The following is a 21,085-nucleotide window of genomic DNA, read 5'->3' as shown; positions in this document are numbered from 1 at the left end:
TAGTTAGTGTTGTATATGCCGTGGGAGGTGTGATTGTTCATTAACATGTTTGTTCAATTGAAAATGATGTCATGACGACATCGAAACGTTGTGCAAAATTTCAGTCGCTCATTTTCATTCTGAAATCAGCTAAGAGTATTGCTATTCCTGAATATGGAATGCTAGTCAATCCATTGTATGTTAACACCAAACATAGCCAAAGAGAGCCTGCTCACCGGCTGCACCAAGCATTTCCCCACCCTCGCGCGCACATCAACCCAAACAAAACCGCCAACTACGCAGGCTTTCTTATCGCCCAATCCCCATAAAACTCCTCTACCTATTTCCAATCCTGGGTAGAGAGGGTACCTATGAGAGTAACATTTCTTGCACACAAACACAACTGAAGACACAACTCTCCTGTTTTGCGATTGATTTCTTTTATGATTTCGGATTGCCTCGTATGTCTGAATAAGTCGTGGAGCAAAGAGGGGAATTGGATTCAGTGAATGATTACGTCACGAGCGTGGGGCAAGGTTACCTGTTAGTTCGCCTAAAGCCCTTTGAGTGATAACGAGCTAATCGAATCCGAGCCCCAAGAAATACCTACATTGCACGTTAAATACTAATTTTCTATTGTACTCTGTGTTAAGAGAGACACAGAATTTTAGAATTGCTATGAGAGCCAAAATAACCCAAAGATCTGTCACCTTATTAGTACCATTCCTTGCTCCATTGCCATCCGCATAAACTGTATTTAACACCTCGGTTAGCGCGCTGCTCGTTGACGCAGGACCGTCACTCCGAAAATCAATCTCGTCGATCTTGTCGGTGATTGTTCTTTTGTTCAGTGCAGGACCACTGTATGAGTTCAAGCGCGTGTGAGTAACAGGCCTGGTTCCGTAGCTCACAACAGCTGCGTGAGTGCCCCTGTCACTGATATCAAATGCGTCGACAAATTGCTTGGCAAAATCTTTCACCTTGTCAAACTGCTCTTCACCGATAAGCGCTGAATTCTCCATAACTATCGTCAAGTCAAACTGTTTGTCGCAAACTGAAACAGCAAAGATAACATGTTCTTTATTGTTGTTCAATAAGAAACCGCAAGAGAAGACAAGACGTTTTACGGTTCAGTGCGATGGCATGGCTTAAAAAAATTAACTTTATTTAGACACGGTAAGGATTAAAGCTATAAACTTGTGGGGCCGTGTATTCCCGATCGAATTGGAATTTGGAAGTGTTGGTTTTTTTTGTGGAGGGAGGAAAACCGGAGAACCCGGAGAAAAACCCTCGGAGCAAGGACGAGAACCAACAACAAACTCAACCCACATATGACACCGGGCCTGAATCGAACCCGGGCCACATTGGTGGGAGGCGAGCGCTCTCACCACTGCGCCATCCCTGCTCCTAGTTAAGTCTGAGCGGATGGTGACAAGATTCTGACAAATTGATGTGAAATATTTTGACGTACTCGTGTATACTTGATTAAGTCAAAGGTCGAGTACGAGTTTTCAAATTCCAAATTCCAAATTCGTTTGGCTCCTATAATCACTTATCACACCAATCTTATCCCTAACGTTTATCTATGTGTAGGTCAGCAACAGGAAAGACTTACAGTTCGGGGGATACAATTGTTTTGAAATTCCAAAGTCGTACTCGCAGTCGATCTCGTACTCGTAGTCAAATCTAAAGGACGCTTCGACTTAAACGAGTATACACGAGTACGTCAAAATATTTCACAACAAAATATTTGTCACCATCCGCTCAGAGTACAAACGTACAATGTTCGTGCAAATGGTTTCTGCCAAAACTGTCGCTGCTAAATGCAAACATTCCACTTTGAAGGCGAAAATTAAAACATATACTGAAAGTCGTGTACTCCGAATTAATAACTGTGTGAACTGTTTTCTGCCAGTTCATAAGTCTCCTTCGCAGCCGTTATCTAAACAATGCCTTGTAACCCCTTGCTCATTACGCTTCAAAATCTAACTAAAAATGAAAACCAGAAGTGGGCGTTTTTGCATAAGACCAATGACAGCGTCAACAAGACAATTCACGTTCGTTAGCAATTTCCATAACGAAAACCGCGGGCGCAGTCATTTTCTAAAGGTTATTTATTACCCAGGAGGTAGAAACTGCTTTACATTTTAAGAATATAAGGCTAGCAAGGTATTTACCATTCTGTGGATCGACGCAGACCTGAAAGCAGCCTGTTACCGGATCCGCGCAGCACTTGGACTCGCCGGGACAGTCCCAGTCATAATTCACAGACGCGCCACTTCCATTCGCCGATAGTCCACACACAATTGTCTTCTCTGGGTCGGGTTGTTCGACTTGGCAAACCAGTGGATCCGGTGTTGCAACGTCTGGACATTTTCCAGGCTTCTCTAGGAAGAAAATTGTGACCAGTCGTTAACAAGACTACCATTCGCAAAAACTTTTGGATCGGAGATGCGAAAGATGAAAAATTATTTTTTTTTACTGCCACCCCAAGGGTCAGGGAGAAAGTGACCAGTCCAAGCATGGTAAACTGAAAAATTTGCTCAAAACTGCAATAAATTCAAGAAAATGTCAAACAAACGAGGTCCCCTGTTTTGTGAGTCAAATGAGGCTATAAGTCATGAGTCAATGAGTCAAGGCGATTTTACAGAAAGTGGATTATCTATTACGGTTTTCCTGTATACAAATTTGTTTAGAAGCACTCAACTTTGGTTTCGGTTAGTACCACTCCAGTTTGCTTGTGGTTAACTTTTATTTTTTAGTAAAGGAAGCACTATTTTCAAACACAGACTCTTGACTCGTTGACTCATTGACTTATAAAAACTTTGTTCTCCAAAAGAATATTTGTTTATTCTCGCGGAAGAACGCGACGTACATCTTTAGTACATGTAACTGACATACTGAAAGCGACAAAATGAACGAATTAAAAAAAAAAACACTTCTGGTGGGAATAAATAAAAACCTGGGTTCATTTCTAAAAGGAAAAAAACGTCGTTAAGAATCTCCTACCTGTACACATCTGTTGTGACAGATCACCCAACACCAAGTCACCAAGTAAGCTTGTTTCGTCAGCTACGTAGATAAATTGAATATCACCAGCTAGTTTCTGCAAAAATTCTCCAGGGACGTCACGATTGGTTCCTATGGCAACGAAGGTCACGTCTAAGTCTTTAAGCTGTTTTCCAGGGCCGTCCTGAACACTGAAATCGGCAGTCGAGTCATCCGAGCTAACAAATAGAAGATATCGAGGATGCCCTTGTCTCATTCCGCCTTCTAAACTAAAAATCTTTTCTTTGATTGTTTCTAAAGCAATGTCGACCCTTCGCCCGGTGTCCGCGCTCTTCGCCATGTTGTCTATGAGGTTTTCCAGAGAGATTTGGTCCTGAGATTTGCGAAAGTCTGCAAGCACGGTAGCACTGTTGCCGTATTCTAATAACGAAAAGCGAATATCTGGGCTGGCAAATCGTCGAGCGAGTTGCTTAAGGAAACGTTTGATGTTGCTGAAGTCACTGCTTGTTATGGTATCTGAATTCTCGACTGCAATGGCGATATCCACTGGAACGAAGCAGCCTGTTGGAATAAAAACAACACTTTTGTTTACTTTATCACGCCATCATGGTGGTTCGAGTGGTTCTTCCTTACCGTGCGAATTTACAGGCGACTGTATTGCGGTTTTCAAAACAAGCTAGTCGCTTGAACAAAGCATACATTGTCTAACTGATATAAAAATAAATAGGCACCCCTCTTATCAAAGCTTGACGACAAAAACGGAGTGAGAAACAATGGAATAAATTAATAAAATGAAAAAAATGAAATGAAAAAAAAAAAACGGTACTATTCTCCACAATTTAAATATTCCGCTGGAAAGATATCATTTGCAAACATTCATGGCGCTTAATAGACAAGCCTTCTTTCCTTGCCTACCGCAACAACAACACGCTGCCCTTATCAAAGGAATTACATGAGAATCCACCAAGTAAACAACTTACTTCTGATTTGGCCGAGACACTGTCGTCCCCCACAGCTGCCTAGGCAACACAATGGCGCTTGGCCACCCTGCATCCTACAGTCAGCATCAACATCACATTCGTGCTCAAGGCCCTGAGGACAGTTTGGTGGAGGAGGAGGAAGAAGCGGACACTTGCCGACATCACCTGCAAGACATAAAACGTGCTTTAGTCCTGTGCGACCCTCGAGCAGCCTAAAAACCTCCACCTTGACTTAGTACCAGTGGAATACCAGTACCAGTACCAGTCGAGCCGTTTTCTATTTTTATATTATTGTTTGATATTTTACATGGTTTTATTATTTTTTAATTGTTTTTTTTAGAATCTATTTTTTTCGTGACCCCAAATGACCAAAATTACATGTAGTATGGGTTTTCCCGAGCTGAGTGGTTTTTTACACGTTAATAAAGTTTCTATCTATCTATTTTCTCTTGATTATCTGTTCCTGTTTCTGTTTGTGACCGTTTACTACATTGTTCCGCCCTAGCTAAGATGCCCAATCCCTAACTTCAATTTGTGATAATAAACTAGCTTTTGGTTAGGAACAAGATCAGGTGAAAACTATAAAATCAACAGTTGTATCTCTTTACCTGAAGTACATCAAGAGTAAAGGAAACTCAAAGGTTCCTTTTTTCCTTTTATAATTGCTTGGAATGCGAACGTATACTTTTGTCGAAAATTCCTGCAAAACTAAAGCCACGACCGCCGGAGTGAAAAACATTCTTCATCGCACAAATTACCTTTACAAATCACCTCTGCAACATCCCTACTTTTTGCGCTCAGATCATTGTGATTTGGAACGTCATAAAAGAACTTCGAAGGGGGCTGTGTTGAGGCGAGCTCGTAAAGGTTCTGATCAATACTTCTACCAATTCCAACAGTAAGCAACCTCACTCCGAGGCTCTTCAGTCTAGCGGCGGCATTAAACACTTCCTGTTGACTGCTGACTGACCCTTCTGGGACCAGAAGTATAAATGCTTTAGGCTTGGACTGTCTTACACCGCCAAAGATGCTGAAAGCGGAGCGAAAAGCTTCGTCCAGTACAGAGACCACGTTGACTTCCCTGCCTTGCTGGGTCAACCGACTTGTGAAGTCTTTTAGGACGTCTTTTGAGTCTAGTTGATCGATCTCCAGAGTTGTCTGGGCGGATCCACTGTAGGTTACAAAGCCCACGTGTACTTTCATGGGACCCACATCAAATGAATCAATAGTCTGGCTCACAAAACCTTTGATACTCTCAAACTGATCGGGTGGAATGGTCTGAGAAGTCGGAATTCCAAATACGACATCGACAGGCTCGGAGCAAGCTGAAAAAAAATTGCATTTCGTTTATAGGTGCATGTCCACATGCAGCTACCGTACTTTCATTTCCAGCGTAATCTTTGTTTCTGCCATATGAGCTGCTATACGATTAAATCATAGTGATTATTAAACAATAAAGTCATTACTTAGATGTGAAATTATTTATCGCCCCAATTTTCGCGCGGCCAAATGTGGAAAGCTCTTCATTCGTACGGAAACGCTCGCTACGCAATTTGTTTCATGTTTTTTATTACACGAAATATGGTCATTCCACGTTGATGTTTTGCCTAAGAAATATACCAAGATCAGTGTCGTACGCATGTTGCTGTTGTCGTTTGTTTGTTTTGTTTTTTTCGTTTTTTTAACCATTGTAGTTTCCCGAGAATCTCAATGTTTCTCGAGACGGCGTTCCGTTCCTAATTTAGAGTTTTAGCAAACTACGACGACGCGGTACGGTATATAGAAATGAGAACGTCGCTAGGGAAAGCCTTGCCGAGTAGTTGAAAAGCTCTACACGTACGCTTTACATTGCTGCAACTAAATAACCACGGCTACCTGTAAAAAAGAGTCGGTTGCAAGATTGGTTTTTAACTCACCTAGGCACTCGCGCTTGGTAAGTTCCCCCACCACATCCAGGATTTCATCAAACACTTTGGCCACATATAGGTTGTTTTCGTCGGAAGCTATGTTCAATAACTGAAACGGGTTGACGTCTTTCCCGATTCCAAGCGCCAGGACATCAATGCCTTTGTCATGTAACAGTTGTGCTGCACCAATGAGGTTTTCCTCTGATTCTCCTGGGCTGGGCTCTGGTGTTTGGGTGCCGTCTGTTAACACTAAAGCCATCTACAGCAAGTTTAGATGTTCACGTTAGTGAAGGAAATATAACACTCCCGCGAACTGAAACGCTACTTCGAATCTAAGGCTCAGAAATAGCCATTGGACATAGATATCTTTTTCACTATCGTAGACTTCGAACACCCTACCTCTTTTCTGCAGAACTTCTGTGAGAGCGTTACTTTATTACTTATGCAAATCAACGGTAAGATGCTTGGGACGAGGCTGGGCAAAAGGGCAAGACCCAAGTCAACTATCACAGTCTATTGAAACCGAGAGCGAACACTCTAATTGTTTTAGCATAACCCAGTGAAATATAGAATATTGCTGAACTTGATTTATTGAGGGGGTTTTTATAGGCCTAAATCTCAGCCACAATGCCGCGCGCGTTCCGAGAGCCTATAATCGATCGACAGTAGGTGCTTGTGTAGCAATCAGAACGCGAGTTTTCCAATAGTTAGTTACCAGGTTATGCTAATCATCGATGCTAGGTGGCCGTGTAGCCAATCAGATTGTGAGTTGGCCAATAGTCACCAATTAAAATACTGTATGCTGACTGGCATTATAAGAAGAACTGAGCTCATGAGGTTATTCTCCCTAGGCCCCTCGCGGCTTCGCCGCTTGTTCGCGCGCACGTTAACTCCAACAAAATAGCCAGCTACGGAGGCAAGAGGCTCTTACTTATCATCCCCTATCTCGTTGGGAAAATTATTGAATTAAAGTGTTCGTTGGACTGACCTTTTTGACGCCTGATCTCATGCCATTTTCCTGTGTGAAAATTTCCTGATTCGCCAAGATTAGCGCCTTGTCGATGAATGTTTTCCCTCCAGACTGAATGATTTCTTCCACCTTTCGCTTGACATTCACACCATTGAGTTGTGCACCAGAAAAATCGTTAAATCTCAGATACACTTTGGGTTCATCGCTGTACTCAAGCAGAGCGAAGTGGCTTCCTCCAGGAGAAACAGCAAAGGAGTCAATGATTCGCTTAACAAAGTCTTTGATTCGGCCCCAGTTTGATCTGGAGATGCTTCCTGAGCCATCCAAAATGAAAGCAAAATCCACAATAACAGGACAGGAGGCTAAGAAAGCAAAAAAACGTGGTTACCTCTCAACTTGTAACTTTTGATTTGATCAGGCCACTTTTTCGTGTCCTTATCTCCGTTTTACGTGGACCAAAAAGTAAATAGGACAAATATGAGCGAGGAAAAGTTCACCTGCTTGCAGAAAATTGTTGTAACGCAACTTTTTATCCCAGGTTTAACCTGAAGTTTCTCACTTTTTGTGGTTGAGATTTAAATTGAAGTTTCTAAATTGCAGTTCAGGTTTAAATATTTAATTGAAGTTTCTTACTTTGTGGTTCCGGTTCTAAGCACAGCAGTTGACAAGCCTCGTCGTCGAATGGTGATGGACAACATTTGCGGCCAGTGGAACACTCCTGGTCTGACAGGCATTCATTATCCACGTCCATTGGGCATTCTGCGCCATATTTGGTCACCTTGGGACACACTGTATTTTCTGTAAGGAAAGCACAAGTATTACTGGTTAAAGAAAACTTTTTAAAATACGGCTTCGGTCTTAGCAAATAAAATAAGGCTGACAGAAAGCGACAAATACACGAACTCCATCTTTACCTCTGTTGATTATTTGAGAAGAGTTCTAAATTTAGTGGAACAGCCATTTTTCAGTGAGACTACAACAACATCAACAATTTATGTGAACCCACATTCTTACAATTTATAAGTTTAAGCTTGAGTACTGTCAGTACTGGCTGCCCAAAATAACGATAATAAGCTTAAGACAGGGCAGCCATCTTTACTTGATTATACCTTTCCCTTAGGGCCATATATCAGAGAGCGTCTCTACATTTATTTCCTGTTTAAAACAAAAAATCTTCTGATGGATTTTGGGAAAGCTTACATGATGAGAGGCCTAGATAGATTGATAGAGGATTAGGGGGTGAACAGTAACTAAGCAATATAATTTTTTGGTGTTCTTGTTGTTGTTGTCGCTCCATTTGTAGTTGTCGTTGGTTAAAAATGGTATTCTCCCATGATACCGCTTAAATTTATCCCTACTCCAAAGTATTTTTTTGAAGTTAAAAAAAATTATACCATTTCTAAGCAAGGTTGTGCTAGAATGACAAGTTTTGCTCCTCACAACCCTCGACTAACTCACCAGTCATCTGTATTCTTGCTGATCGTGGATAATAAATATCTACGTTCCCTATTGATCAGGGCGTTTCACGTAACTGTCAAACGGTCATTTCACGTTTCAGTCCATGCCCTTTTACGTATTAATTTACCCGTGCCCTCGAAGAAACGCCGCATCACGATGTGGCGTTTATTCGTATTATAGACTCAAAAAGCAAATGCAGTGAAATATCAAGTTTGAGCAGGCCTAAAATAATTATTTTCCTTGATGGTAACAATGTTTTAAGGTATTGAAAATGGCTTTTGAGACAAGTACTACAACATGTTCCTGTTTTCAAAGTTCAAATTTTCAGTTACCATGCTGTTGTTTGCAAGAAATAAATTGAATTTTAAATAAACGCCGCCCTCGTATAAACGCCGCCCTCGAATAAACGCCGCACTGGAATCGCGAAAAATTTAATAAACGCTGCGGCGTTTATTCGAATAAATACTGTAAGAGTGACGACCATAAAATCAGAGTTCATGAAAAACAAAAAACTCGATTCCGTTTCACGATAAACTTTATGGTTAATAACAGCTCTTTCAGCAGATAGCGTTTCATATAGGGGGGAACTGTCTTTCCACATTTCGCGCCCCTCTACTACCTTCATATATATCAGTCAGTTGCGTGTTGCGTGACGTTTCGAATGTCACGCGGTTTCACATGTATTTTCAGTAAAACAGTCAAATACAATTCTTGTGCCTGATTATATCGAATCAAATATAGTATATTTTACTTGTTTTATATTGAAGACAATGTTTTGGAATGCTTTACATCCAAAGATTTCTAACTGCTAAAAAAAGCTCACAGTAAAATTGTCAACTGCATGTCGACATGTGTGACTTCCGTAGCGCAAAACCGAAGACTACAATTAACCCGTTGTTGTGTTCGTCAATTTATTATCCTTGTGAACGATCCTTGGAAATAAGACAAGACCATAGCTATATGTACTTCTATATTACTTGGTAGTCCAGGATAAGGTTGTTAAACTTCGTTGTCGCAATTATTATTAATAATCGAGAAACACTTTTCGATTAAAGGAGAATTTCACACGCTACAGCGCAAGCATAATCTCCGACAGATTACCTTCACTAAAGCATTATTAAACCCGCGGATTAAACTTCAAACTGCCAACAGAGTTCGTACATACGAGCTAAAGGTCTTCTGTGTTACGTAGAAAACCAAACTTTTCATTGTATTTGGACTGTTTGATACAATGATAAAGAAAAGTCGCGTGAGATTTACTCAATGACATTATTATGCAGACATGAATATTTAATACTTACGGGCGCGTAATCCTCCCATAAGCAGACCAAAGACAAATACCGAGGTTAAAGCCATCAGAAGAGTCATGTTTTCAGGATCCTTGCGGATGCCCAAGCAAAATGTTCAGGCTCGTTCAAAAGGCATCCCGCTTTTACGGGTGAACTCAAACTGGACTCAGAGTTGGCCCGTCAGAAGAGCTGCCTTTGTGACGAAACATGACACCGTGACTGGCCTAGTCTGACACATGCGGTATGTACAATTGGTTTCAATTTTCTTATTCGTCTGGTTATGCGTGGTTCGCGGTTTCGGAGTTGGCGCGCGGCGCGCGCGATGCATGACAAATTACGCGAGCGACAACGCGCGGCATTTCTACGGATGTAGATTGAGCTAGTTTTCCAACGAGTGCCAATGAACCACTCTGTGCGGGCTAGCAAGTAGGTTCGATTTTTCGCGGTTTTTTGTCTGAAGTGCATGTGACTTATAACTGACAATAGACTGCTCACAGCCCTCTACTAACTTTTTTTCTTTTCCTCTTTTTTTCTTCAAGCGTTAACTGCGCGCGAAAATTTGCAAAAGAACTGAACGCAAAGCGCGGGAGTTGCGCGATAGCCGGAGGCGCGAGCTCGCACTCCGCGCTCGCTCTTTCTCTTGCATTCTTTATTTACGTTGTCAGTCTAAGTGACAAGGGACAAACGGCGCTATTTTTTTCTGTCAGCTTACAAATGCCCAGGGACAGAACTCAAGGAAAACGGAATGAGACTTAACCGTGTTACCCCTTTATATGGCGTGACAGCTCTATGTCACTGTTTTCGACAGAGTTCGTGGTCTTGGAAGGGAAAGGGGATGAAAAGGGCGCCTCCGAAGTACGGTACGTCGTTTATTTTAGTGGTGGTCACGTGCCACGTGCCACAACAAAATTTTGGTATATAATTTCAAAATCCGCCAACTTGAAGGCCTTGAATTGCAAGAGGTTGCAAATTTGCCGGGTAGAGCCGCTGGCAAAACATGATTGCGATAGACACGTTAGTCGCAAAACGGCAGTGACTCAATCGGCGACTCAAGTTTGAAATCAGCCGTATTACTACAAATTGGCCGTTTTCACTCTAGAAGACGGACAAGTCGTCTGACGATTTGTTCGTCTAGTGAAAACTTTAAGACTGCTTTTGGACGACTTGTCCGTCTAGACGACCATGTCGTCCTCGAGAAATCGTCTTTCTAGATGGCCAAATCGACAGACAAATTCAGACGCTTGTTTGTCCAAAATCGTGTCCGTCCCGTTTTCACACTAAGACGATTTGTCCGTCTAGTCGATTTGTCCGTCTCTGGTGTGAAAACAGCCATTATCTTTATGGTCCTTTATGCGGAGTGTCGAGTCAATCACTGATAAACACGGTAGGATATTTACCGAACGTTGACGTGTGAATTATGATGTCAACTAACTTGTTAAAGTATGAACATTCAAGAATTTTATCTCTCAGAATACAAACAACCCCCGCCATACAACACATACTGTGTAGCCATCAAACTCTGGCTGAGATCATGAGATGTTGCTTGTTCAGTAGGTTTTTATAGAAGATCCAGTAGTTAAGCATGCTTTGGTCAAGAGTACTTGTTTTCTGTAGCGTGTTGTTCTGGATGGAGTCAGGAATTTCGGCTCAAGAAGGTGAGTTTTTTTAAGCATTTCTCCTGTGTTCTTTGAAAATACCGGCGCTAAAAAAGAACTAAGGTCACGGAAAGTATATTAAGGACATATGTGAACTGTATTGTGACCAGGATTGTGGCTAAGAATAAGTAAAGTCGTAATTAAAAACTTACTGTAGAATTTTGTAAGTCCTGCCAACTAAAAACGTCTCGTAGTTTTCGTGCGTGATACGTCTTTTAAGCCCAGTTGTGTTATCTTTAGAAACATTGGCGCATTTCGGCTTATCAAGAAAATTCCAATCAGTTTTTTTAGCTTTGCTGATCACGCACTTCTTTTGTCGGAGCCGACATGAACAACGCATGGAATATCGAAAGCCTAAACCGTGTGATTTACACCGAAATATTTGAGTTTTTGTCCAACATGAACCACTATTCAGAGTTTATTTCAAGTTTTTTTATTGCTTTTATTGACCCTTTATGAGAACTGAAAGTTGGGAGTCGAAGCAATTATCAGTTTCGTACTGATAACCCTTTCAAACACTCCGTTGTTTTATAAACTTGCAATTTGCTCTTTTCTGAGGTAAACCACTGAGAAGAAAGTCGTCTTGACTTTTAAAGAGGAAGATTAGTATTTTTAAGACTTTCAGTGAAACTGGATGGAAATAATTACACTAATTATTACCTTATTCTCACTTAATTTCGCGAGTACTAAATTTCGCGATTTTCGCGATTTTGAAAAAATCGCGAAATTTAATACTCGCGAAATATAGGACACGCGAAGTTTAAAATCGCGAAATTTAATATCGTTCTGATAATATAAAAAATAATGAAACTCGATGTGTTTTATCATGGTTATTCTAACATGTCTGAGCTTCATGTTTAGTATTTTTTTTGTTTAATTTTATCCATTAGTTATCTCCCACTCTATCAGTCGCACTGTTCGTATACTGTTCTCTGCCGCCAAGTTCCTCAAAATCTCGCTCTTGCAGTCGTAGAGGAACCTATTAGGGATTTAGACTGTTGAATACCTTATGTTTTGTTATGTGTATATTGTTTCGTTTACTGCTTTTACGATGACTTTCATATTAATTATGAGTACAGTTTCGAGGTCAAAGCTTCATATTGAAGAATAGATAAAAATCGCGAAATTTAATACACGCCAATTGTACCTTCCTCTCAAAATCGCGAAATTAAGTACTCGCGAAATATGGCTCTTGAATTTTCGCGAAATTAAGTACTCGCGAAATTTAGTGAGAATAAGGCCAGGTACTCCACATTCCATTTGTAAAGAGTTCCGAATCTAGTGTTGAAAATAAATTGTTTTATATGACGAAGAAAAAGTCTTTATCAGTTTTATCGAACACGCTTTAGCTTGCTTAATTGTCACGGAAATAGAAAGCACCTTTGGTCTTTCCTGGTTTCTCCTTTCGATTCTCCTTGGCAGTTCAGTGTATACTCCACGTTTGTCAGTAATAGTTTTCGTGGAATGTTGATAGCGAAGACTAATTATCGCTCTTCACTATCATAAATGAGTTGGCCTTCTGCCCCCGCAGTGATCAGAGATCAGTGCATGTCGCTAAACTGATGTTGTACGCTCTAACTTACCTCACTTACCCACTTGATGAGATGTGAATTAATGTTTAGCATTGATTGATGTTGGTTTAGGCCAGTGTTTTTTACGTCCTCGTCGGTTCTGGCACGTCCCCATGGAGACGGACTGCTATTTCAGAGTAGTGAAAAGAGCCACGCAGTCTATAAAGCTTTTGCAAATATCTTTAGCAAAGGTAGCACAGTTCTTCTGTAGTCATTTTAAGAACTGGGTGTGGTCCATACAGCTGATCTGCACCCTTACGTTACAAGTAGGCTTTGTGTTGATTTGTCCTGGCGTCCTGTGACCTGCCATTTGTGCGAATCTTTGGTCGAAAATAATGATAATTATATTATTTTTTTAACTCATTTTTAATTACTTTATTTTATCTTGTTTTTCTTGCAGAGATTCTCTGTACCCAGTCAACTGATCTTGGTATTATCCTGGACTCGTCCGATGCCATTAGCAGAAACTGGCTCGAGGTTTGCCCTTCTTGTATGTTAACGGCACATGCAAACTTATAAATTTTATCGTGAAAGAATTCTCTAAGCAGCAATGATGAAAAATATCCAGCAAGTAAAACAGTTGGACTGCGCCAGATGAGAAAAATTTCACCTTAACGGGCCTTGGGTGTATATTTTGAGCAACAGACGTTGCCAGACGTAGAATGCAGAAGTCCTTTTCTCCATTTTATTTAGAAACTTTGGAGAGACTAGTACTGAGGACACGGAATCTTCCAATAACTCTTGGATATTCTTTCTATCATTTCAGGTTATCGACTACGCTAATGCTCTGGTGGAATTTTTCAACATAGGTCCAAAAAGAAGTAACGTTGGTATAATCACATATGGCACAGAAGCCGAGCTAGCTATGGACTTCAACACTTTCCAAGGTGATAATCTTTCTCCTGAAAACGTACAAGACTTGATTGACAATCTGGTGCCACAAGGAGGAGAGCGCTTCATAGACAAAGCATTAATACTAGCAAATGAACGGCTGTTTACTAAAGAGGCGGGAATGAGAGTAAATGATAACAATACACTGAAGGTTTGTGACTCTAACAATACTTATGACTGTATACCACTTACGGGGCCGTTGCCGATTTGCAATCAGGACAATTTACTTTGGGCCTAGTTTACACCGGTCATATTCAGTTGAGACTCAGAAATGTCACTGAAATCGCTCTGAATCTCGCTCTGCAAGTTGCAATGTAGAATAATTTGCCTCTTTAGTGTTGTCGCAAGCATTGACTACATTTAACCGAACTGAAATACTACGTATAAAGAATGCCTAAATTAGTTTGTTATTATTTTATTTACAGATTATTATTCTATTAACCGCTGGAAAACAAACCCAAGACCAAGGCAGTTTTACGTCGTTAAAGGAGGCCTCCCAGCCTCTCAGAGATAAAGGAATCAAGATTTATGTTGTGGGAGTTGGTTCAGATGAAGACATTGATGAAGATGAGCTGATAGAAATTGCAGGCACACAGGAGAATGTTCTTACCACAGATCTCTTCGAAGAACTTGTTGTCTTGGCGGAGGACGTATCAAAAGTCATTTGCGGTAAAAAAAATTAAATAAACCCCTTTTTACCAAATCATTTTCTTTTACTCTAATTAAATATTCTTTTTTATCATTTTTTGACAGGAATCAAGATATTTGAGGTGAGTGAAGTGGTCTTGTCTTGAGTGTTCGTATTTGATCACGTGATATGAAAGGCAACATATAAAGTCCAGTAATGCGCTACTAATGACATGCGCATTACTGGCCTTGACAACCGCTATTGACGTTCATTTCTAGAAACGAAATGGTAACGTCAATGGTGAAGAAACAACATGTCAAGAAATGTTTTTGAATGTTCTTTTGTTTGTTGTTTAAAATATATTTTTTATTGAAGTGCATTACTTAAGCTAATTTTTATCAAGCTAGAGGTGTCTGTGGCAAATGACACAGAGAAGGAAAACCCCAAAATGCTGCAGAGAATTCGTTCTCGGGAATTTATTTGGTAAGTAATTGAATTTCTTTTTGGTGATCAGTATTTTTCCTTTTTTTCCTTTTGCTCTTTTACTTTTCTACCCATTTACATGATCTATATTGGTCTACTGGTCTTTGTAGAGATGTGCATTCTTTTGTTGTTGTTTTTTCTTCGTTGCTCCGTTTTATTCCAATTCTTGACAATTTAGATTGAAACCCTTTTACTAAATACTTTGCGCTACTGATATTTGATTATGTCCTATCAAACTCCTAACAACGTATGTTTTTATTTATCTGAGCACCTTTCCTTTGTTTTGGCCATCGGCAATTGATTGTTCTAAACCAGAGCTTCATTGGCTAATTTTGAAGCTCGTGACCTGTCAGTCAAATTTGTTATGACAATCTTATTGGGCAACTTTTATTCCTGTCAGAGACGTAAAGGGGTTATCACTATCACCTAAAGAGCGGTGGGAATTCTGGTCGCTACCCGAGGAAAGATTTGCCTAAAGGAGAAGTTCTGGCCTCGTCTGAACTGAAGACAGTATGCGCTTGATTGCAGTTGCAGTGTTTGTGTCTCTTTTCGGCGTTTTGCTCTGCTCCGAGAGCGAATTCGACGATGAATCATGTAAGTTAACGGAGAGTTTTGCAAAATGGTCTTATCTCTGACGTAGTAAAGCCCTTAACAACGATTATGCAAGACTTCTTTGTTTGCGTATATACCCTCGTTCCTAGTTTTCTGTTCTTTAGTTTTATGATAAAGTAAAGAAGTTTGTTTCTTTTTGCTCAAAACCGTGTTAATGTAACGCCGTTTGTTGGTTCAAATGTGTGTATTTGGTATTTTATTGACTTACAGTGCGGCGATCGGTGCAGATCAAATGTTTTCTGTGTTCTTTTATAGAAGATTGTCAATCATTTTTATCCGTAAGATGCAGTAAGTCATAAGACGGGCTTTTTTTCCGAACCACGCTAATCCGTTTTATTTTTGGCAGCAAAAATGTTCTTAAATGAAAGCTTACAAAGTAAGCTTAGCGCCTGTATTACAAAGATGGATTCTTAGATAACGGTTTTATTATTAGCAGACACAGTTCAGTGACAGATTTAATTACAAGTGTGTTAAATATAACCGGCTGTACATCTGTGCAATGGAAACTGTTTATCTGTTGACACAGCAGAGGATTTTTAGATTATATAAATAGAGGCTACTAGCCAAAAGGGGTTGAATGTTTTAATTTTTGAAATAACAGAAACCGTGTGAAAAATTTGTTTGTTTAATAACAAGATCCATGGGTTGTTGAAACGATACGTATGATATCAAGGAGTTTTGGTATAAACTGCATTCCAGTGTTAGTTGGACGCATGGCCGTATGTTTTACCCGAGAAGAGATTTTGGGTATCAAGATAATAGCATAAAAAGATTTAGAAATTAAAATTTTTCAGCTTCTGGCTAAGGGGCGTTCCCTTTATCTTGGATATTATTTCATAGAAAACGACCGTGTGCATTTCACCTTTTCAGATTCTTTCAGGGGGAATGAATTAGGAAGTTGACCCTGTCATCAATGTTTATATTGATAAGCGTTCATTGTAATGTTTTTATTAAGAAACATGTTCAGTGCGTTTGTACGTAGATGGCAAATTGCCCAAATACCCTTCAGCGTTGATTTCAGATCGGCTTCTAAATGGCGGGAAAAGCTCTTGTCTTAAAAAAGTTGGCCTAAAATGGTTTCATGGTCGTCGTTCTTTTAAAGCACATGAGAGCCTTACACAACCTCGTTCCCAGGGACGAGGTTGAGCCTTATGGTGGATTTCCACTGACGCGTAAATTTTTACGGGCGTGAAAAAATTAGAGACAATGTACGAACGGCTTGCGTAAACGTGTACGCAAGCCGTTCATACATTGTCTCTAAATTTTTTAACGGATGTAAAGAAATACGCGTCAGTGGAAATCCACAATTACGCGGTTTTAGCTACGCTTGTTCCTTTAAGTGGTAAGTTAGCCTGCCCCGCAGGCATTCGGTTAGTTGGGGAACAGAACGACAAACGGGACAAACGCGAAACTCGGTGAGTGGACCTTATTTTCACTCGCCGTTTTTCGTGCTGCTCCAAAACTAACCGAATGCCTGGAACAGGCTATAGAGTGGCTAGTTTTTACGTATACCTTTGTGGCGTTTTTCTACTCTAGTAAACTCTAAGAAAAAAATGAATCATGATTGCATATAGAGTACTTTAGGTCCCCATGTGAACTAACTTTACGAAAACTTCGCTGCATGAGCATGGTCTCTAGAAAACTCTGGGTCTACAAGGTGCAGTTGTAAAGAAGGCCCTCAAGTATTTGTTCAAGGGGACTGTTCAAGGTATAATAGCAAGGTATATATGGCTGTCAAAAATAAGGAATAAGGAGTCAAAAAACGCTGGGTCCACCAAGATAAATTTGTACTAGACTCAGGTGACGTTTAATTGAGAAAATGTGGTGTATGCCTGTATGGCCTATTTCGATATTTCTTTACCTTTGTTACATTTAGAACTTTACTCCTCCTGAAAGTTTTACTTCCTGCCAGTGTTCAACGTTCTTTTGCTACAATATTCTTTCCATAGTGCAAAATACCGGCGAATGTCCTCCAATGAAGTGGTTTTCACGCTGTTCGATACCAGTCACTCATGAATGCGCGGTGGATGTAGACTGCGACAATGGCGAGGAGTCTGAGCACAAGTGCTGTTACAATGGTTGCTACATGACGTGCCAAGCGGCTGTTCAACCCAAACCTGGCAAGCCTGGGCACAAATACAAAAGTAATGCTTTTGACTTTTTTTAACCGTGTTTGTTACCAACGATCTGAAACAATAACACAAAATGATTTTTATAAACATTCGTTCGTTCTTTATTCCTTCTTGCCAGTAGTTTCCCACTAATACATTTTAATTTCCTTAAAGTACTTCTTTTTAGGATACACCTTTAATTGGTTTTGCAGAAGACAAAAGCAGAGGAAAGCATAGTAGCTTCTGTTTCAACCCCATCACCCCAAAGTGCCAAATCACATTTCATTTTTTTTTTTTTTTTTTTTAAATAAAACTTCTTCTCAACAGCTTGTATAATGGTTACACTTGAGAGTTTCATCCATAGATTTAAAAGTTAGAATCACCTTTAAAAGCAAAATAAACAATACTACAACTCAAGAACTACTCAGTCACTTTCATTTAAATAGTCAAATGCTAGGTTTTTATCCACAGACTTAAAAGGTAAAACCACCTTCTATAGCATAATAAACAGTACCACATGAAAGTACTGCTCAATAGCTTTTATTCGAGTGGTCACATCCTAGCTTTCCAGGAAAAAATGATAAGTCATTCTTCTTGTAATCTCTACTCGCATGAAACAGTAGTAATGTCACATGTGAAAGACTACACTAATTATACACTGTAATACTTTTTTTCACGCAGTGTGTGAAACGCCCATGGACCTCGTTTTCATGATCGACTCATCAGAGAGTGTTGGCCTTGAAAACTTTAACAAAATCAAGAAGATGGTGGACAAGACACTGACTCTCTTTACCATCTCGGAAAGAAAAACCCATGTCGGTGTCATTGTGATTGACAGCGTGCCTCACATTGAGCTGAATTTGAACACTCTCCATGGAAACAACGTCACCCAAGATCACGTGACGAAGGTTGTTGATAGCCTGCAGTTCATCAGCGGACAGACTCGCATTGATCTGGCTCTGCGCATGGCACGAAAAGAGGTCTTTTCCAAATCGGGAGGTGCGAGGAAGAATGCTCATAAGGTAAGGTTATAAATATTGATACCTCATGCTTTTACTCAAGTTAGCTTTTACACTCCAGTAAATGAAATTTATAGCAAACAGTTCGGAAAATCACTATTACGAGCCTTAAAAAAAGGTGATGCTTCGACTAAACCAACAACAACGCAAACAACAAACCAGCAACGTAAAGCAAAAACAACACAAATGAGGCCTTCCAGGTGCTTTAGGAATAAAGGAATGTTGTCATTTATTTAATGGGAACAAGGGATATCTTTAGTACTAAAGGAACTTTGGCGTGAAAATGTTAGGGAACAATTGCAACTGAAAACAAGGGAGAAACTTCCAAATTTTTTAAGGATCAAAGGTACTTGTAGCCCTGACACAATAATAATATCATCAGAAAAGTATTTCTCAACTAGGTACAAGGTACCTGAAGTTGTTGTTGTAACATTTTGATTGCAAATAAGCACAGAAAGCTGTTTTCGGTAGCTCTCCTGTTGTAGAGATATGCCTCACATCAAGAGAAAATAAGGGGACACATGTACTAGAAGTGTACGTTATTCAAGATGCACAATGCTAATACTACGGAAAAAAGGACAGATTGGATAAAAAAGTGTTTCAAACAGCAGTATAAGTCTGCTACAGAGCCAAAGCAAAAGTGAAATAAAATTTAACGGCTCTTAATTGAAAATAATGGCTGATCAACAGTAAAAACTTTAACTAAGCCCCGAAAGAACGAGCCAATAAAGTACGTATAGCATCTTCAGGTTTGTTCCATTAAATGAATCCCAGTTCTTTTCTTTTTCTTTTTCATTTAGCTTCTTCTTGTTTTGACCGACGGAGACCAAACGTGGGACCGCACCATGCTGAGCCTTAAAGATGAGGCTCAAAGTCTGATTAAGACTGGAGTCGAGATTTTTCCCGTTGCAGTCTATTCTGAGACGCTGAGCCTGAACACCCTTGTTGACATTGCACACGACTCTCGCAACGTATTCAACACCGACTTCTTCCCAGATCTTCTGGAACTACTCAAAAGAATGTCAAAACGACCCTGTTACGGCAAGTTGTTTTGTTTATAATTAGTCTAGACTGTCCACAGCCTCTCGATTTTTCAACGCAAAAAAGCAAACAAAGCGAGCGCGCGGCGGGAGGGGGGGGGGGGGGAAGCGAGCGAAGGAAAAATTTTGCGCTGGCGTCCAGTTTTCTCGCCGTTCTTACCGTGCGCTCATCGATCGAAAAAAACATGAAAAAATAGAGGGCTGTGGACAGTCTATAATTAGTCGGTTTATGACAAGATTTACCCAAGACAAAATGTTCTGTGAGAAAGTTAGTAACTTTACATGGAAAATTTAGATAAAGGGCGGCTTAGATCGGGAGGCAGTGCACATAACCGAAGTTGTATATTAGCAGACAGATCGGCCCATAATCAGGGGCTTTTAAGAAGGAGAGTGGTGTAACCGGCAGATCCCTTTCGAAATCGAGAGCCGACCGTGGTGTGGGCTGGTAAAAAAGAAATTAAAAATAAACTTTGTATTTTTTGCCTTCCAGGTTCCCCAAAAAAGAACGTTTGGAAAAAGGTCTTGTTTAATCTAACCAAGAAGGATGATTGATCTTTACAAGTTACAACAAAACGCAAAAGTTTGTTGTGTTAATTTTCCAAGCCGTCAAACAAAGACAAACAACGACCTTTAGACAGGAGTTAAGCGTTAAATATTACGTTTGTTAATTACATTGTGATTAGTTTTGAGCTTTTAAAAGCTTGGCAATAAAAATAAATTCTGTACTGTGTCAACCATTCCAAGCGGCATAGGTTAGAGGAAGGTATGATTAAAGTAGTTCATCAGTGCTTGTACTTTACAGTTGGCCCTTTTTTACGGTCACTCTTATAATCGACCAGCTTCCCTCGAAAACTTCCAACAACAACAACAACACTTTATTTGCACCCTAAATTAAATAAAATTCACGAAACCCCGTTATAAGCAAAACTCTTTAAATTATCGAAACTCCCGCAAGCGTTTGCGACCACCTTTAGGAGTCAAGAATGGTCCCTCAAAATGTTGCAGTGCTCGGAATGCTCGCAAAATTTTAGTGGGTGTTTGTTTGCTCGTGCTCGCATATTTTTACAAGTGCTCGCATGCGCGGTTTTTAGTGGAGGTAGGTTTTTGAAAAGTGCTCGTTGCTTGCAAGGCTAATTTTTGTCAATGCTCGTGCTCGCAAAGAAAAACGCTGTGCTCGCAAATGCTCGCAAAGATCATTTGATACCCCTACCTTTCATTTCGAATTGGCACTACAGGAGAGTGGCAGTACATTTGCTGGTTTCATGTAACGTAAACCGTTCTAATAAGCCACTTGGCTTGAGAAACGACTTGTGATATAACTAGCGGGCCGGCTGAACTAGGGTTGTTCTAACCCTCACCCTTCCACCCCCACCCTCTCACTCCCCACTTCACGTTTCATCTCTCCGGTGAATTCTTGGGTCAACCTGTCAAAATACTCGGGGAAGGTAGCCGTTTGCAAACTTCCTACCTCTCCCAGGGACAG

At 40.3% G+C, this 21,085-nt stretch overlaps 3 protein-coding genes across 5 annotated transcripts in view; 2 read left to right on the top strand and 1 right to left on the bottom strand.

Annotated features, from left to right (window-relative positions):
* LOC144661310 (uncharacterized) overlaps positions 1-9,810 on the bottom strand; it is a 45,932-nt gene extending 36,122 nt beyond the window's left edge. Inside the window, exons 1-9 of the mRNA XM_078522021.1 lie at positions 9,605-9,810; positions 7,479-7,643; positions 6,864-7,207; positions 5,885-6,134; positions 4,727-5,293; positions 3,969-4,133; positions 2,989-3,549; positions 2,157-2,366; positions 690-1,033 (exon numbers count right to left, since the gene is read on the bottom strand). Coding sequence (XP_078378147.1) covers positions 690-1,033; positions 2,157-2,366; positions 2,989-3,549; positions 3,969-4,133; positions 4,727-5,293; positions 5,885-6,134; positions 6,864-7,207; positions 7,479-7,643; positions 9,605-9,671 — 2,673 coding nt within the window. The 5' untranslated portion in view covers positions 9,672-9,810. The remainder of the gene's footprint in view (positions 1-689; positions 1,034-2,156; positions 2,367-2,988; positions 3,550-3,968; positions 4,134-4,726; positions 5,294-5,884; positions 6,135-6,863; positions 7,208-7,478; positions 7,644-9,604) is intronic.
* On the top strand, positions 9,765-15,339 carry LOC144661333 (von Willebrand factor A domain-containing protein 2-like). Of its 3 annotated transcripts, XM_078522059.1 has the most exons (9): positions 9,765-9,833; positions 10,300-10,452; positions 11,147-11,247; positions 13,219-13,295; positions 13,585-13,860; positions 14,135-14,378; positions 14,463-14,479; positions 14,745-14,820; positions 15,221-15,334. In XM_078522059.1, exons 3-9 carry the CDS (start codon positions 11,175-11,177, stop codon positions 15,226-15,228), a joined length of 771 nt encoding a protein of 256 aa, XP_078378185.1. In that variant the 5' UTR covers positions 9,765-9,833; positions 10,300-10,452; positions 11,147-11,174; the 3' UTR covers positions 15,229-15,334. The 3 variants fall into 3 exon arrangements, with proteins under 3 accessions (XP_078378185.1, XP_078378184.1, XP_078378186.1); XM_078522058.1 differs by lacking the exons at positions 9,765-9,833; positions 10,300-10,452 and having other exon boundaries at positions 10,839-11,247; XM_078522060.1 differs by lacking the exons at positions 9,765-9,833; positions 10,300-10,452; positions 14,745-14,820 and having other exon boundaries at positions 11,088-11,247; positions 15,221-15,339.
* Positions 15,275-20,339, top strand: LOC144661327 (collagen alpha-1(XIV) chain-like). Its single transcript, XM_078522053.1, has 5 exons — positions 15,275-15,414; positions 17,382-17,576; positions 18,225-18,565; positions 19,363-19,603; positions 20,093-20,339. The coding sequence occupies exons 1-5, from the start codon at positions 15,333-15,335 to the stop codon at positions 20,152-20,154; spliced, it is 921 nt and encodes a 306-aa protein (XP_078378179.1). The 5' UTR covers positions 15,275-15,332; the 3' UTR covers positions 20,155-20,339.
* The last annotated feature ends 746 nt before the right edge of the window (positions 20,340-21,085 follow it).

Source organism: Oculina patagonica, chromosome 7, assembly GCF_052425735.1.
Source record: "Oculina patagonica isolate OP01 chromosome 7, crgOcupat, whole genome shotgun sequence".
NCBI classification, from domain to species: domain Eukaryota; kingdom Metazoa; phylum Cnidaria; class Anthozoa; order Scleractinia; family Oculinidae; genus Oculina; species Oculina patagonica.
Note: the sequence above shows the minus strand (reverse complement) of the source record. Positions and strands in the feature narration are given on the sequence as shown.